This window comes from Phoca vitulina, unplaced genomic scaffold, assembly GCF_004348235.1.
Source record: "Phoca vitulina isolate PV1807 unplaced genomic scaffold, GSC_HSeal_1.0 scaffold20, whole genome shotgun sequence".
In the NCBI taxonomy this organism is placed as follows: domain Eukaryota; kingdom Metazoa; phylum Chordata; class Mammalia; order Carnivora; family Phocidae; genus Phoca; species Phoca vitulina.
In genome coordinates this window covers 28,054,323-28,071,280 of record NW_022589723.1, presented here as the reverse complement: position 1 = coordinate 28,071,280, position 16,958 = coordinate 28,054,323, and the positions used below count along the sequence as shown (strand labels likewise).

The 16,958-nt window shown below is 34.7% G+C and overlaps 1 protein-coding gene across 3 annotated transcripts in view; it reads left to right on the top strand.

Annotated features, from left to right (window-relative positions):
* VPS13C (vacuolar protein sorting 13 homolog C) overlaps nucleotides 1-16,651 on the top strand; it is a 175,009-nt gene extending 158,358 nt beyond the window's left edge. For 2 of the 3 annotated variants that reach the window (XM_032417691.1, XM_032417690.1), the window contains 4 exons: nucleotides 4,767-4,855; nucleotides 12,650-12,773; nucleotides 14,128-14,208; nucleotides 14,529-16,651. In XM_032417691.1, the coding sequence (XP_032273582.1) occupies nucleotides 4,767-4,855; nucleotides 12,650-12,773; nucleotides 14,128-14,208; nucleotides 14,529-14,630 (396 nt within the window). In that variant the 3' untranslated portion in view covers nucleotides 14,631-16,651. Of the gene's footprint in view, nucleotides 1-408; nucleotides 997-4,766; nucleotides 4,856-12,649; nucleotides 12,774-14,127; nucleotides 14,209-14,528 lie in introns of those variants that run through there. The other variant, XM_032417692.1, reaches the window with a different exon arrangement.
* Nucleotides 16,652-16,958: the final 307 nt, after the last annotated feature.

Below are 16,958 nucleotides of genomic sequence, written 5' to 3'. Positions count from 1 at the left end.
AGCCAATTATAGGAATTCCACTGCTTCCTTTGCTCCCAGCCAAATTAATTTATTTGGATAACTCTGTAAATCTAGATTTATTCAGGTAAACAGAAGCTGGAGGAGAGAAAAAAAAGATTATGCACAATTACAGTCTTTTTAAACCTTAAAAATATTTTAAGGTGCATTTTTTTGGCTTTTATTTTAGTTTTAACTTTACTACATTTAAATAATCTATACATACGTAAATTGCTTTTCTCCCTTGACTGGAATCCCGTCTCCCCAAAAATTTATTAATATTTTCCTACTTTGACTTCAAAATAATACGACTCTTTATTGTTCTTAGCCTTTGGTTTTTATTGTATGTGATTACATTTTATCTTTCTGCATGCTTCTAACTTTATTTTCTTTCTTTTTCTGCCTACACAGCAAGAACCGGAAATACAGGAGTAAATGTTTCCTATACTACTACTTGATTTCATCCTTAAAAATCAAAACAAACTGTGTTATTAATTGACTGTCTTTGATTTATTTAGATTGAGTGTTCATTTCAGTGAAGTTTTCTTTACAACTCTCCCCTCTCTCTCAACTTTTTATTGTAGTGGTTTGACTACACACAAAGATGGTGGTATTCCTGGTAATACTGCACGGGAATAAGGGATCAGTATAAAAGATTAAAGGGTGTAGGAAATTAACTCTCCTCTTTTTTTAGTTGGTGAAAGACTTTCTTGTGTCCAGAAGCAGACAATTTTACTATCATTTGGAAAATTTTATCTTTTCTTATGGTATTCATGTATTTTCAGGTAAAGCCGAAAAATAAGGACAATTCTCATGTCCAGTCTATTATGTGTTCTTTACATTTGTGAGTCCTGATGGTGGAATTACATAACTATGTTTCACCCTTCACCCAAGATTGACTCAAATTATGGGGCTGTTAACTGGGGCATATGTTTTATTTATTTATTTTTTAAAAAGATTTATTTATTTATTTGGCACAGAGAGAGAGATAGAGCACAAGCAGGGTGAGCAGCAGGCAGAGGGAGAGGGAGAAGCAGGCTCTCTGCTGAGCAGGGAGCCCTATGTGGGACTCGATCCCAGGACCCTGGGATCATGACCTGAGCCGAAGGCAGCTGCTTAACCGACTGAGCCACCCAGGCGCCCCTGGGGCATATGTTTTAATAATTGAAATATAAGTTGCTGTTGATCCGTTCTTAGACCTCAAATAAGAGTTGAGACATGAATTTTGAGATTTTCCTTAATCTCTTTTTTTTTTTTTTACCTCTCAGTACTCTTGCTAGTCAAATGGCAATCATTTTATGTTATATACATTCTCAGCCTTTAGCATTTTTGCTTTTGAAAACTTGAATCTCCTTGTTTGTTATGCTTATTTCACAATTAGTATTTTGAATTAACATAAATAGAAGTTGAACATATAATTTGGCAAATTATTTAAGTGTCCCCTGAATTTATAAATATCTTTATTTTGTATAGATATCTGTATTTTTAAAAACCAATCATTTTTGCTTTTAAGTTCTTAAAGAGGATTTGTTATCTTAGAACAAAAATAATTCTAAACTATTATTTTGAAATTAGTACCCTTGTAGTTAGTTCTGAAAATAAATTGTGTTTTGATTTCTCTCCTTATTATAAATGATAGAGATGTTTGATTTGATTTAGCAGCATCTTATCTGGCAGCCTTCATTCTTCTCCCCAAAATTGAAACCAAAGTATACACTTATACTTAATGTGCCGTCCATTTAAAGAGAGTGAAACTGCTGACATGTAACTGTTCAGTTGGGACTATATACTGTTTAAACTGCAGTTACCAAAAGAGTAAGTTGAATGCTTCTTATTTAAAACAAGCACTTTAAAGAAGAAAGAATGACAGCCAAAGATCAGCCGAAACCATAGCTGACAAACTTTTCTTGTGCCTAGATAATTGAGGGTTGGCAAAAATGTCACCGCATGTACAGTTTCTCTGAGAACCAAGCACATAACTAATTCAAGATGCTGTCTTAAATCATCACTAATAATTAGCCTTCCTTCTTAGGTAAAAGTAATGATTTTTAATTTTCCTGGATATATTGAAATTTTAATGAGACTTGACTTTTGGGAAATTGTATAACTTGTTTAAATTTTTTTCTTATGGTTTACTTTTTGTTTGTTTAGCTCTTTATGTTATTAACCTTGTGATTTCCCTTTTTACAATTGCATGTCTATAAGCACAAAATTCAAGTAACTTTTTATTATTTTAGCTAAATATATCTTGTCTGATTTATTAGTTTTTGTTGTGATATCAGACAGCCTTTTAAACTTTAATATATTTATAGTTACTGGAAGAAATAGAATGGTTGTACATTAATGAGAGGACGTGGTAATTTTTTTCCATGGGTGACAAGGATAGGCATGGATAGTTAAATTCAGGTTATTTCATTCCTTGCCTATCTTGCTGTAATCACTTTGGTATGAAGTATTTATTGATTATCTAAACTGTGCTGGATATACAAAAGAAATAAGACTTCAGTCCTTAAGGGACCAAGTATAACAAAATGTGTAAATAGTAAAGAGCACTATAGTGTAAAACTCTGTCCTCCCAGCCCTTACTATAACATGGGTACATTCTAAATAATTTATTTGGGAATCTTTTCATTTACCCCATTTTCTTTTTCCCTTGAGTATTGCTCTGTATTCTTTACTCAGCTTTGAAAGTTACTAAATCATATACTTTGTTTTCATAGGATATGCTTTCCTGCTTATCCTTTATTCTCCTAAGATAATTACTGTTTACACATGCATATATATATGCATGCACACACACACACACACACACATATATATAGCCAGTTTTTATTTAATATTCTTTTGGTTCACATACTTAGGACTATATAATATTTAAAATGGTGTTTGTTGCTTTTTTATTTTAATTATATTTTTCCATGTTCATAGAAATGCTTCATTCTTAATTCTTGGATTACCGTCTCTTGAAGTAACCTTACAGTGTGTATTTGACCATTCCAAGTTGTTGGCATTGAAGATGCTTCTGTTATTTTACTAATAGTAATAATTCTGTGATAAACATCATTATACATATTGCTTTTTCATGTGTTATTTCCTTAGAATTTACTTGAAAATATTGAATGCTTTTGCTAAAATATTGTAAATTCTTCAAGATGCATTTTGGGAAGGGAGAGTGAGTATTTTCTCAGCTAATCTAGTTTCCTGCTGCCATCAGTGACTGAATATCTTAATCTGATCTCAGAGTGTAGTGGATTTTAGTCATGCTGAAAACAATTTCTATAGTGTAGTGTGATGATAAATTATACTTTAAAAGCTTTCAGTGGTTCAAAGCACAACAGCCTGATAACTAATGAAAATGCGTACAAGATGGAGAGTGGGTAGTATTTCTTTCACATTGCATCTCAGATCTAAATATTTTAACATTTAAATTTCAAAGCTGAAAATAAATGTACTGAATTGTTCTATTCATTTCCCATTTTCTCTTTATTAAAGAACTTAAGGTATAAATGTTAAAAGATTTTAGCTAATTCACACAGGCAAGATGTGAAACAAGTGACTTTAAATCCCACTTGTTTCTGAGACTCATTCTGAAGATGAGATCCCACTTCTTTGGGGATTCATCTTCTGTGTTCCTGGCTTTTCATAATTGTCAAGGAATGACTGAACTGAGGATTTTTGAAAAAATGTGTATGTAAGCATTAAAATAACAACAAATGTGTTTTCTCTGCTTGTGATTATTATTGATAATGTTATCCTTTTAATAATATTGGTGTTGTATTCTGGGTTATAAATGTCACAGTCTTATTTATTAGGTATGTTTTTGTTCTGTAGTTTCATATACATTATATCATCTGATCTTTAATCATGCATTATAATGTCAATAATATTTCATTAGCACTGATTATAAAAAATAACTTCATTTTTTAATGTGTGCTAATTCAAATCACAATAGTTTGGAGATGGTTGAAATGAAAATAAATGTATTTTAATGTGCTACTATTTATACTTGAATTACTTATGCTTGTTTATTGTCTTTAGCAATAAATTGTGCCAGCTATTTGAAATCTTAGAAATTCTTCATGTTTGTGTTAATATTGACATTATATTTTCTTTTCTATCAAGAATATAATTTGTTACATACATGTACTTTTCATGCATGTTTAATCTATAAGACCAAATACTCAAAAACACTAAATATCAGTTATCTTGGAATTTTATTATGTGTATATCTATCTCTGTGTAAATCAGTGGTTCTTAACCTCTGAGAAGGATCACAGACCACTTAAAAAATCTGATGAAAAATATGAACCATCCTCTGAAAAAAGTTGCAGAACCACATTTTCAAAATGTTATGTGCTATTTTAGGTGGTTCATAGACCTCCCAGAGTCCTTCCATGGACCCGAGATTAAGAACCCCTGTAATGTTAATGTCACACTATATTAGCGTATGTTCATATTCCATTAATGAAAATGTGTGATTATTTCTGCTAGATATTTTTAAACCTCTCAGTTATCACAGAATGAGATATATTTTATCAGAGTATCACTTAGTAAGCATTTAATACAGATTTGTCGTTTAAGGCACAGTGGAAGTTAATTTATAAACATGCTGTGAATATTTTTCTAGCTTCACATGCCAATATTGTGCCTTTGTTTCTAATAATTTTTTCCCTAACTAGCACTGTTACTATAATTAACTAATATATAGTATTGGAAATACTATTTGGATGCTTGTACTGTGCAAATCTTGAGTCTTGTTTTCTTTTCAGAATCATATCAAAAAGTTAGAAGGAGAGACTTATCGATACCACTGTGCTATTTCTGGAAGCAAGAAGACAATCCTTATGGTTACAAATAGGTATTAACTTCAAGTGACATTTTTTCAAATGCAAACTACATAGATGATAAGAATTTTGAAAACTAAAATGGCAGAGGATTTGGAGAACTACACTTAAATTATAAAATGTTCATTGTCATTAAATCACAAAAATACAATCTAGATGGATCCTTTAAGGTTATCCGTTCCAACCCTCTCGTTTTGGAGATGCCGAAACTGAGACTTAGTATGACTTAGGGTGTTATCCCAGTTACACAGCTACTGAGTGGAGTCTAGAATGGACTTTGTATGTGTAGTAGTCATACGGTTACATGTGAATTGTAAATCCAGCTATAGAGACTGAATTCATGAATCACTTTTTCTTACTAGGTTTTATTTTAGATGATTAGCCTACCTTTTTTAAGGATGGTATTACTTCTGTGTGTTTTTCTAATTTTTTTCTAAGTGTTTTGGGAGTGGTAGATAATTTTTCCAAATAAAAGAACTTAAACTACTAAGTTTATTTTCCTGAGATTTTTCCTATATCACTTATTTCAAAATGACTATTATATGTTAATAATTTTCAAAACCTTCTAAGTTATGTATTTCATAGGACTAAGAGTACTTACAGTAGGCAAAAATCTGTGTTAGATTCCTTACTACTGCACTGAAATATATTTGGATGGGAAGAAGAAAAAGGAAAACTACAATGACAGGATTCTGATTTAAACCACGAGCTTTTTCAAGGAGTTAACCAACCAGTCATATGATTTGTCCATTAAGTAAAAATATTCACAAAACAATCTAAAAAGTGTTTTTTACTGATTGGACAAGTAATCATTTATTTTTTATCCCCATAATTTTGTATTTTATCCATTAGATTAGGCCAAAAACAATGTTTATTTGTATTATATGTTGTACTTAGCTGCAATGACAGTGTGTTAATTCATTTTAAAATTGTATACCTTTTATATAATTCAACACTAGGTAATGGAAATCAATTAGGGGTTTTTTGGTGGGGGGTTGTTTCTGGTAGTACTTAATACTTTAGAACTTGTTTGATTTAGGTATTTTGTGGGAATATTACTGTACACATTATATATCTGGTTTTTCTTCAAGTAAAATGAAAAATCATGGTAATTTTAAATCTAATCACTTACAGAGCTTTTTGGTGTTTAAAAAAATGACTCATTGCTAGACTTATGCTTATTTGCATTGTAGATAATACAGATCAGGAGTCAACAAAATTTCTTTAAAGGGCCAGATTGTAAATATTTAGGCTTCGACGGCCATACTGTGTTTTCCAACTATTCAGCTCTGTCCTTGTGGTGGGAAAACACTCATGGACAATATGTAAATGAATGGGGGATGGCTGTGTTCCCATAAGATCTTATTTACTAACGCAGGCCATGGGCTGGATTTGGCTCACAGGCTGTAGTTTGCCCACCCCTGATAAAGACAATAATTTAAAGGATGAAAATAAAGTAACCATACATTGTGGTTTGTCTAGGACAGAGCTGGTTTGCACTTTTTGTCCCAGTGAAATTATTAGTAGCCACCCCTTTCATTCTTAAAAATGTCCTCATTTGAATCATAAATTATGATAACCCCTAAAAATAGCCTTTACCAGCAATCCCGCCAGTCGGCTATATATGTATTTTGTAAAAACTATGTATTTCTTCAGCCAGCTGCAGTATATGTATTTTGTAAAAACTACAAAAAATACATTATGTATATTTAACTAACCTAGGTTTTTCACCAAACAATGTATTATGATCATCTTCCCAGACCATTAGATGTTTTTAGACAACATGGTTTTTTAATGACTGTACTATTGTATTTATGGATATACTCTAACTTATTCAGAGATGGTACCTTCCTATTTGATACTCAGTGTTTTCTTCCCAATATTATAAACACGTCTTTGCAGCTATGTCTTTTTTTCTATAATTATTTCCTTAGGATGAGTTCTTATCAGTGAGATTGCTGATTTAGAAACTGAGGATTTTTGAGACCCTTTTATATATTGCCAACTTGTTTTATCAGAACAATTGTATTGATTTTTTTTTACATACAACTAACAGTGTAAGAGAATGCCCTTTATCCTGTGAGTTTTGCTAAGACTACTGTTATCATTTAAACTTTTTTGTTTTTGTCAACTTAATGGGCAGAAAATAGTTCTTTGTTTTAATTAGCATTTATTTGATTGCTAATGAATATGAGCATTTTATACATTCATCGTCGATGTATATTTTCTGTTCCGTGAATTGCTTTTTCATATCCTTTGTTCATTTTTTATTATGTTGGTCTTCTTCTTACTGAATTTAAGTAACATTTTATAAATTAATATTAGCCCTTTTTACCCAACGTATTATTATGATTACTTTTTGAGTTTTCCAATATATATAGAGCTTTTAATTTTTCCATATTGAAATTCATCCAAAATTTGGTCTGAATTTTTTTTTCTTATCAGTTTTTAGAAAGAAAATATGAGTTCTCATGACCCAAATTTATTTGGCCATATCTCCCCTAGTTGGTCCTAACTCCTGCTTAGTATTTTATTTTAGTAATCTTCATTAGGAAATTGTTCTCTGAATAGACATTTTTTTTAACCATCTGTGTTAGTCTGTATGGGCTGCTATAACAACAATTCTATAGACAGGCAGCTTAAACAGCAAACATTTATTTCACACAGTTCTGGAGGCTGGGAAGTCCAAGATCAGTGTGCCAGCAGATTCTGTGTCTGGTGAGGGCTCACTTCCCGGTTCATAGACGGCCATCTTCTTGCTCTGTCCTCACATGGCAAAAGTGGTGAGGGAGTGTTCTCAGCCGTCTTCTATAAGGGCACTGTTCCCATTCCTGAGGGCTCCAACCTCATGATCTAATCACCCCCAAAGGCTCCACCTCTAATACCATCACATCGGCGTTGGGATTCAATGTATGATTTGGGGGAAGATATAAACATTCCAACCATTGCACTATCAATGTCTGACAGAAATAGGGACACAGATAAAAGTGGTATCTTCTGTTCCCTCCTCATCTAAAGGGGGACCTGTACATTATTAGTGACATCGTAGTGTGCTGGGTGCTAAGATAAAGTGATATACAGAGACTCTGAAGACAGGAAAATCTCTTGGTCCAGTAAGGTGGGAACCAAGGTGTCAGGGGTAAGGTGTTAGGGAAGAGGTACTTGAGCTGTGGGGTCTTCATACATGTAAATAGCAGACAGGGATAAAACAGCATGGCACTTTGAATGGCAAGATCATTTGAAATGGCTGGACAGAGTGTTGGTGGGGAAGCATTGGGAGGTGAAATAAGTTATAGGTGTCTGCTCATGACATCTGAAGGGTATAGATTTTATTAATGTGATGGAAGATTACTAATTTCTTTAAAAGTATAAACATTTTATTGCTCATTAATGCAGCCTTTCACATAGATGTATGTACACATAGTTCACACATAAGTCCCTCTTTTTCTCACTCCCACTGAAGGCTTATACACAAGGACTAATATGATGAGGTTTGCAGTTTAGAAAGGTTTCTGGCAGCAGTTTGGCTGCAGGATTGGAGGAGGATCACAATGGAGTCGGGGACCAGTTAGAGACCAGTTAGTTTTCTATTGTTGCACAGAAAATTAACATAAAATTAGCAGCTTAAAACAACACAGACTTACTGTCTCACAGTTTCTCTGGTTCTGGAGTAGGCTATGGCATGGCGGGGCGCTCTGCTCAGGGTCTCACAGGCTGAAATCAAGGTGTAAACTTCCTTTCTGAAGGCTCTGGGAAAGAATTCACTTCTAAGCTCACTTAAATGTTGGCAGAATTCAGTTCCTTGCAGTTGTAAGACTGATATTCCAGTTTCCTGGATATCTGTCAGCTGGGCACCTGCTCTCAGCATCTGGAACGTACCCTCATTTTTGCCATATGGCTTTCTGCATCTTCACCCCAGCAACCACACTCTGGATTCTCAGTCTCCAACCCAGACTTAAAGGGCCCTTGTGGTTGTGTGATGCCCACGCAGATAAACTTTTTCTTAAAATCACCTGTACCTTCAAAAACAGACATATAGACCAATGGAACAGAATAGAGAGCCCAGATATGGACCTTCAATTCTATGGTCAAATAATCTTTGACAAAGCAGGAAAAAATATGCAATGGAAAAAAGACAGTCTCTTCAATAAATGGTGCTGGGAAAATTGGAGAGCTATAGACAGAAGAACGAAACTCGACCATTCTCTAACACCATACACAAAGATAAACTCAAAATGGATGAAAGACCTCAGTGTGAGACAGGAATCCATCAAAATCCTAGAGAACATAGGCAGTAAACTCTTTGACATCGACCACAGCAACTTCTTTCAAGATACATCTCCAAAGGCTAGTGAAACAAAAGCAAAAATGAACTTTTGGGACTTCATCAAGATAAAAAACTTCTGCACAGCAAAGGAAAGAGTCAACAAAATGAGGCAACCCACAGAATGGGAGAAGATATTTGCAAATGACACTATAGACAAAGCACTGATTTCCAAGATCTGTAAAGATCTTCTCAAACTCAACACCCAAAAAACAAATAAGTCAAAATATGGGCAGAAGACATGAACAGACACTTCTCCGAAGAAGACATACAAATGGCTAACAGACACATGAAAAAATGTTCATCATCATTAGCCATCAGGGAAATTAAAATCAAAACCACATTGAGATACCATCTTATACCAGTTAGAATGGCAAAAATTGATGAGGCAAGAAACAACAAAGAAACCTCCAACGAGAGGTTGTGGAGAAAGGGGAACCCTCTTACACTGTTGGTGGAAATGCAAGTTGGTACAGCCACTTTGGAAAACAGTGGGGAGGTTCCTCAAAAAATTAAAAACAGAGCTATCCTATGACCCAGCAATTACATTACTGGGTATTTACCCCAAAGACACAGATGTAGTGAAAAGAAGGGCCATATGCACCCCAATGTTCATAGCAGCAATGTCTGCAATAGCCAAACTGTGGAAAGAGCCGAGATGCCCTTCAACAGATGAATGGATAAGGAAGATGTGGTCCATATATACAATGGAATATTACTCAGCCATCAGAAAGGATGAATACCCAACTTTTACATCAACATGGATGGGACTGGAGGAGATTATGCTAAGTGAAATAAGTCAAGCAGAGAAAGTCAATTATCATATGGTTTCACTTATTTGTGGAACATAAGGAATAGCATGGAGGACATTAGGAGAAGGAAGGGAAAAATGAAGGGGGCGATCAGAGGGGGAGACAAACCATGAGAGACTATGGACTCTGAGAAACAAACTGAGGGTTTTAGAGGGGAGAGGGGTGGGGGGATAGGTTAGCCTGGTGATGGGTATTAAGGAGGGCATGTACTGCATGAAGCACTGGGTGTTACACGAAAACAATAGAATCATGGATCACTACATCAAAAATTAATGATGTATGGTGACTAACAACATAAAAAAATTAAATTAAAAAAAATCACCTGTGCCTTATAATCTAACCTTGGGGGAGAAATCCATTGTATTCATAGTCATGGGGATTATATAGGCCTATATACCGGAGGATGGGGAATCTTCGGGACCATCATAGAAGTCTGTCTGCCACACAGACTGTGGCAGTTATCCCGATAGGAAGCAGTGAGGCCTACACTAAAATAATGGAGACAGATAATAGGGGGCAGCCTTGAGAGACCAGGGCCTGGCGACTGATTGAATGTGGAAGAGAAGGGAATACAAGATGACTTTATGGTTTGGGGCTCAAGTACCAAGAGGATTGGTATTAGTATTTACAGTAATTTAAGGAAAAAGATTGTTTTTGTTTGTTTTTGAATTTAGTGAGACATAGATTTGAGGTATCAAAGTAGAGGTGCCTCAGTAGTCGGGGACAGATACAGATGTAGATTATAAACGTAGGTGTAGGTCATTGGAGTTCGGATAAGGATTGGAGTTGAGATCTTGGAGATTTTCCTGAGAGAGTGTGTCAAATAGAAGACCAAGATGGTAAACATGGAACAGGAGGAAGAGAATGACAGAAATTTAGGGTGGTAGGAGAACAATATTATGATTGGCATGGTCAAGAGAAGAGAGAATTTAAAGACAGTGGGAATGGTGAATTTGCATTTGACACAGTGATTTGTAATAGTTATCTGTAACTCTTAGCTCTTGGGATTCTTTCTCTTCTGGAACAGGAGGCGGAGGGAATGGAATCTGCTTCCTGGAGACTGTTCGGAATATGGCATGGTGTTGAAGGATGTCACAAAGATGAGAGGGCAATACCAGCACTTGTAGGCTGGGGCTAGGGATGCTGAACTTCCTACTGTACGCAGCAGTCCCAAGTCAGCCCTAAATTCCGGTAGTTCCTCTGCTGAGAAATACAGTGCCGGGGGTTTATTTCCATCCCCACCCTCCATCAGTCATCAAGTTCATTCAGCTCTACTTCTAAGCATCTAGAATCTAGCTTGCTCTCCCCCCTTGTCACAGCTGCTGCCTTAACTGAGGTTCTCACTGTTTCCTGGTTGGACTATCCTAGTAGCTTTCTACCTTGATTGTCTATCCCACCTCTCCTTCCTAGGGCCATGACTCTAAAATAGGAAACTTGATCGTGAAATTTCCCATTGCCTATAGATTTAAGTCAAAATTTACTAAAATTGCAATAACAACAACAACAACAAAAATACCCACAAAAAAACTTCAAGATCTGACACTAAGCTAATTTTCTCATCTCTGTGTAGATCTAGTATTCCAGCTACAGACCTCTACATTCATCAAATAAACCTTCCCTTATACTCCTCATTATGTCAATGCTCTGTTCCTTTTGTCTGGACTATCTCTGCCCTTTCCCACCTGGAGAACTTTCTTTCAAGAGTCCGCTCTTATACCACATACTTTACCCACATAATCAGTCTCTTTTTCTGGTGCTGCTGAAGAATTTTTCTCACATTCTGCTTCTGCACTCATCTCACTGTGCTGTCAGATATATTCACATGTTTATTTCCCTTCTAACCTAGGAGTGCCTCTCAAGCAGAAATCCTACCTTCTTGTTTCTCCAGCACCCTGGATATTTGTAGAATTAACAGTTCCTCTACTTTTCTAGTTACGCTTTCTGTAATAGAAACTTCAGAATCAAGTATGGTTATATCAGTAATTTGAATCACACACTGGGAAATCAATGTGGATGTCTTTTAAGGGTTCTTTTTCCTTTTTTAAGGACGATTTTTCTTTTCTTTCTTCTTCTTCTTCCCCTCCTCCTCCTCCTCCTCCTCCATCTTTTTTTGCTATTGAGTAAAATGGGATACTCACTCTGTGATACAGTACGTCACTGTTAAAGTGTTCAAACCTGATATTTATTAGTAGGCCTAAAGTGAATCTTTGCTGACATTTGAGGTTTGTGACATTTCCCACACATTCTTTCTTGACTGGAAGGCATAAATGATTGACAGTAAAGAGCAATTAATAATTTTCCAAGTAAAACATTTTCAGGGGCTTCTGCCTTTATTGCTTCCCAGATGAGAGTACAGCCTGTTCCTTATGTGTTTCAAAGATGATTTCAGTTTTACAGTCAGTTAAAAAAAAATGACACACTTCTGAATTTTGCAAGATTTGCAGAAGGGGAATTTTTGAAAGTCTGCTGTGTTAGTTGGTATGTGCCGTATTTGCTTTTTGACAGTTACCTAGATTTTTTTTTAATGTGAAGCATACTTATTTTTTTTTTTAGTGCCAGGTTATATTGTTTACTGAGTAAGTACTGCCTATGGCATCCAGCAGAGCAAAATATTAGAATAATTAACCATGTTTATGACTACCTGAGTGTTTTTGTTTCCTTTTGCAAAATAGGCGAGTGTTGTGTATAAGTGAAGTTGAAATCCTCGGCCATATGTCCATAGACTGGCAGTGTCCATTTGAAGATTTTGTACTTCCTCCCAGTGTCCATGGAAACCTGCTAAAAATTTCAGTCAAGGTAAGAAAACATGAATCACATGTTTAGAGCCAAGACTTTGTTAAACGAGTGGAAACCAGTGCTTTCTGGCTGTCTTACTGTTAACTACACAGAGTGTTTGAAGGATCATCACTATGACGATGATTATATTACTGTTACTATAATATGGTGAAATATAAGGAAAGATGTATAATCAATTTATTTCTGTACTGTATTTTTTTTACAGTCCTTGATTGTGTTGAGTGTCCAGTGAAAAAATTAGGATATTGATGCTTCCTTTTTTGGTAGAATAAAGCATTAGTAAATACAGTTTTTTTGTTTGTTTTTTTGCTTCATAGGAATATTTTGCTGTAATCTTAGATGCTTTTTGGAACATTCCCTTTTTTTGGCTTTTAGGAGATTATTATAAATATTATATCTAAAACACTCATGTTTTATCATATTTGGCACTTACAGGATACTAATACAATTTAAGTATATGATAATACTCTTCCTTCCCATCATTTTCTAAAGAAGAACTTTTAATTACATAGCAGGTAATTAGAAGAAATGATACCCCAACCCTTTGCTTAGTTCTCAGGCCCACTTTACTTTGAAATGTATCATTTTTCTCATATATGATATATTATAAATTTATTTTCACCCCTTTAAAAGAAACTACAAATTGTCATTCTGAGGATGGTAATTCCTGGAGTATGTATTTTCTCCTAAACAATAATGATATTATCTCTATTACTGAAACTATCTGAAAAACATTTATCATAAAATTTAATAGTTAGAGATGCAGGTACTATTACCCTTTAATTTATGTTTTCTTCTCATAGAAGTTTACAAATAAAAGAAACTGTGAAATAATACCATTTTGCATTTCAGCCTTATCTCATTGTAGAACATCAAAATTGAAAGAGCCCCTTGATATATGAGACATGGTTTTCAAACCAGAGAAGATTCTGTCACTCTGCATATATATTCAGTTATCACTTTTCTTTCACATCAGTGGTGAGAACTGACTCAATGTGTTTTACATTATATAAGAATTTTATCTATCAGCCAAGGAAATGAAAGAAGGGTTTTTTGATTTGTCAGATGTGGTGAGTTATCAGGTGGTGTTTCTGTAGGCTCTTTATCATAGCCTGTAGAAAGCCATTATTTTATCCAGATAGACATGTACTCATCCAATTTCATAAATTCTAACAGCTCACATATGGAACCACTATCCTTGTACCAAAATGATTTAGTTCTTATCATACCTGAATATGGGTATTTGGTTAGTCTGTAGCTTATAAAATAGAGTTGACATTTAAGCATCCAATTAAAGGATATGGTTTTTTTTCTTCCCCAGAATAATTTCTTTTCTTTGTTTCTTTTGAAACAGGAGCAGGGTCTGTTCCACAAAAAAGACAGTGCCAGTCATGGCTGTCGGAACATCTACCTGCGGGACACCACCACAGCAGAGGTAAACAATTTACTTTAAAGAATGCCCCTTTAGTTTTTTGAGCTGCAAGATTTTTTTAAAAATCTGTTATAATAATACTCATTATTTCTCCTAAAAGATTTTCCAGTTTTATCTGGATGGATAGGTGAGCTTAAAATAACATACTGTGGGCTTACGGGCAGAAGGGTCTTATTTTGCACAACCCGCATAGACTGTGTGTGCTTGTCCTGCACTGCTGGACCTGTGTGGGGGGCTTCATCCAGCTCTTACTTTCATGCCTTTCTCCTCCACATGAGCCTGTACTTGTCTTTACCATTCATAGTAAATATTTTATTTTACAGAAAGTATATAATGCCATTGATGACGCACGGTCAATGAGACACCAGCAAAAATTGATGAAGCAATCATCACGGAAACTTCTCAGGCCCCAAATACCATTTTAATCACAGATCCCAGGGGGCTGCTACTGGGAGAAAAACCAACCAATCGGTCTTGTCTATAAATCACTCTTCTTTATCTTGCTAAAGAGAATTTTTCAAGCAATCCTTTAATTTTAGAATTTTTTTTCTAGGATCGTGAGTATTGGATTTTCCATGTTTTCCCCTTTAGGTTTGACTCTAATTTTGTAACCATCTGTACGTCAGCAACTCACTTCTACGCTGCCACCTAAATGGGTCAGGCCCTCAAAGAAATATCACTTGAAACTCAGAGTGAAATTTCCATTAATGTTAAAGTTGTGAAGCAAAGGGCAATGGACCTGTTTTTAATTAAAGTTTTTGCTGAAGAATAAGAGAAGAGCTTAGAATGACTAGTGTTCTTTAGGAGGTTTGGACAAACCTTTGGACAGGTATTGGATATTTTATTTAAAGGTAATTTGTTCAATAACTGAACTGAGGTCATATTTTTGGTAAATCAGATAACTGACTGAAGACAAGCCACTAAAGGGAGAGATGACATGTTTCCTATTTTCTTTTCATGAAAACGTTATTTTTCTCCTTTTAATAAAAACATGTTTTACTTTGCTGCTTATTTTTCTTCCTTGCATTAGAATATAAAAACATATGGAAAATCAAATCTGAAAATATCTGTGGTCTGTGCTCTGTAATGTAGCCTTCATAAAACTTTTGAAATTATTTACATGCTCCTTTGAGAGGAACTTAAGTGGCACAATTATAACTTGCTGATACATGGAAATATTGTACTTTATGTTTTTCAAGACTCAAATATGAAAAGCTCAGTATTTTTATATTTCTAGAAATTGTTTTTTTATAAGTTGAAAGATTTTTAAGCGCATCATAAACTAATACTTAATCCTATTGCATACCTAGAAATGTATTTTAAATACTTATTAGGAAGAATGAAAAATCTCTAGTTATTTTATATATAAATAAAATAAAGCATATATAACAACACTGTGGAAAATACCTGGTAAGCATGTCCTTTGAGGGAGCAAACTTATGAGAATCCGTTCAGTACAGCATTATTTTTGTCCTTTCCACATCTCACTTATGCTGATCAGAGATATGCTGCCTATAAAAGCTTTTTTTAAAATGCTCAGAAGTATATACCTTGAATGAATCTTTACATTCACTCATGGATTTTAACATGACATTTATTTCAAATCACTGAATTAATGATGAAATGAAGATGTGGACATACCTGGTTTGCTCTGTTTTTGTTGATAGGTGGTCAGGCTTCTACTATTTTTATTGATGTTTTTTAAGACCAGCCTTAAAACTTTTTAAATTTTTCCTAGTTAATAATTACTGTAGACTCCAAAAGGAGGATATAATAACTGATACCCTAAATATTTGATCTATGATACAGTTATGGTGGGCTTTGCCTTTTCAACATCATTTATTTTTCTGTGAAGGAACATGTCATATATAAAACTTCTAGCCTTAAACAGAATTTCTGTATCATTCGTTAATCACAACTTATTACAGGGAGTATCATAAACAGAATTTCATAGCAAATGTGTTAGTTTTTTGTGTCTTTAAAGCTGACTTAAGCAGGAATTTGAGATATCTGATTATATATTTCATAGGAATCACAGCTATTGACGATGTCCTAAATATTTAAGAAACCATGTTGTACTGATGGCATGTACAAAACATTGAACTAAAAAATTTTTATAGAAATATATAAATTCATCATCTCAGTTGGCTTAAAAATAAACTTTCAAATGTTTGTAACATTTTAATTTGATTTAATCCCCTGGGACAGAAATAATTCATTGGTAAAGTATAATGTCTTTTGTGTTTTCAAAAATGCTTTGAGAGTTAATTATTTGCTTATGAACTACTGAGAGAAATAAAATATTTGATGCATTGTTTACAAGTGTGAAGACTGTGGGTTTGTGTTAAATATTCAGTTAACACTTACCTTTCCTTTCTATGTCTTTCCCTTTTCCTTTCCCAATCCTGTAATAGTGGGGACTTAAATTAATAGTAATGGAGCACTTAAAAAATGCTAGTTAGGGAAAGGCTTTGCTGGTGGGTACTGAGGTCTCCAGTGCAAGGGGATGTATTTTGACAAGGGCCCTGCTCCCACACTTTGAAATCCTTGGCTGCTTTTGCACTGGGTTATGCTTTCCATGGTTTCTCTCCGTCGTTGATGGTGTATGGCAAGGATACTAGGGCAGGCCCATTCCTGGAGACAGGAATTCCTCTGATGGCTGACTGGCTTGAAGACTCTTCAGTGGCCTTGCAGAACCTTTCTTAGACTGCATGGTAGTCTGGGAGGCTTCCACCAAGTCTGTTTCTCTCCCC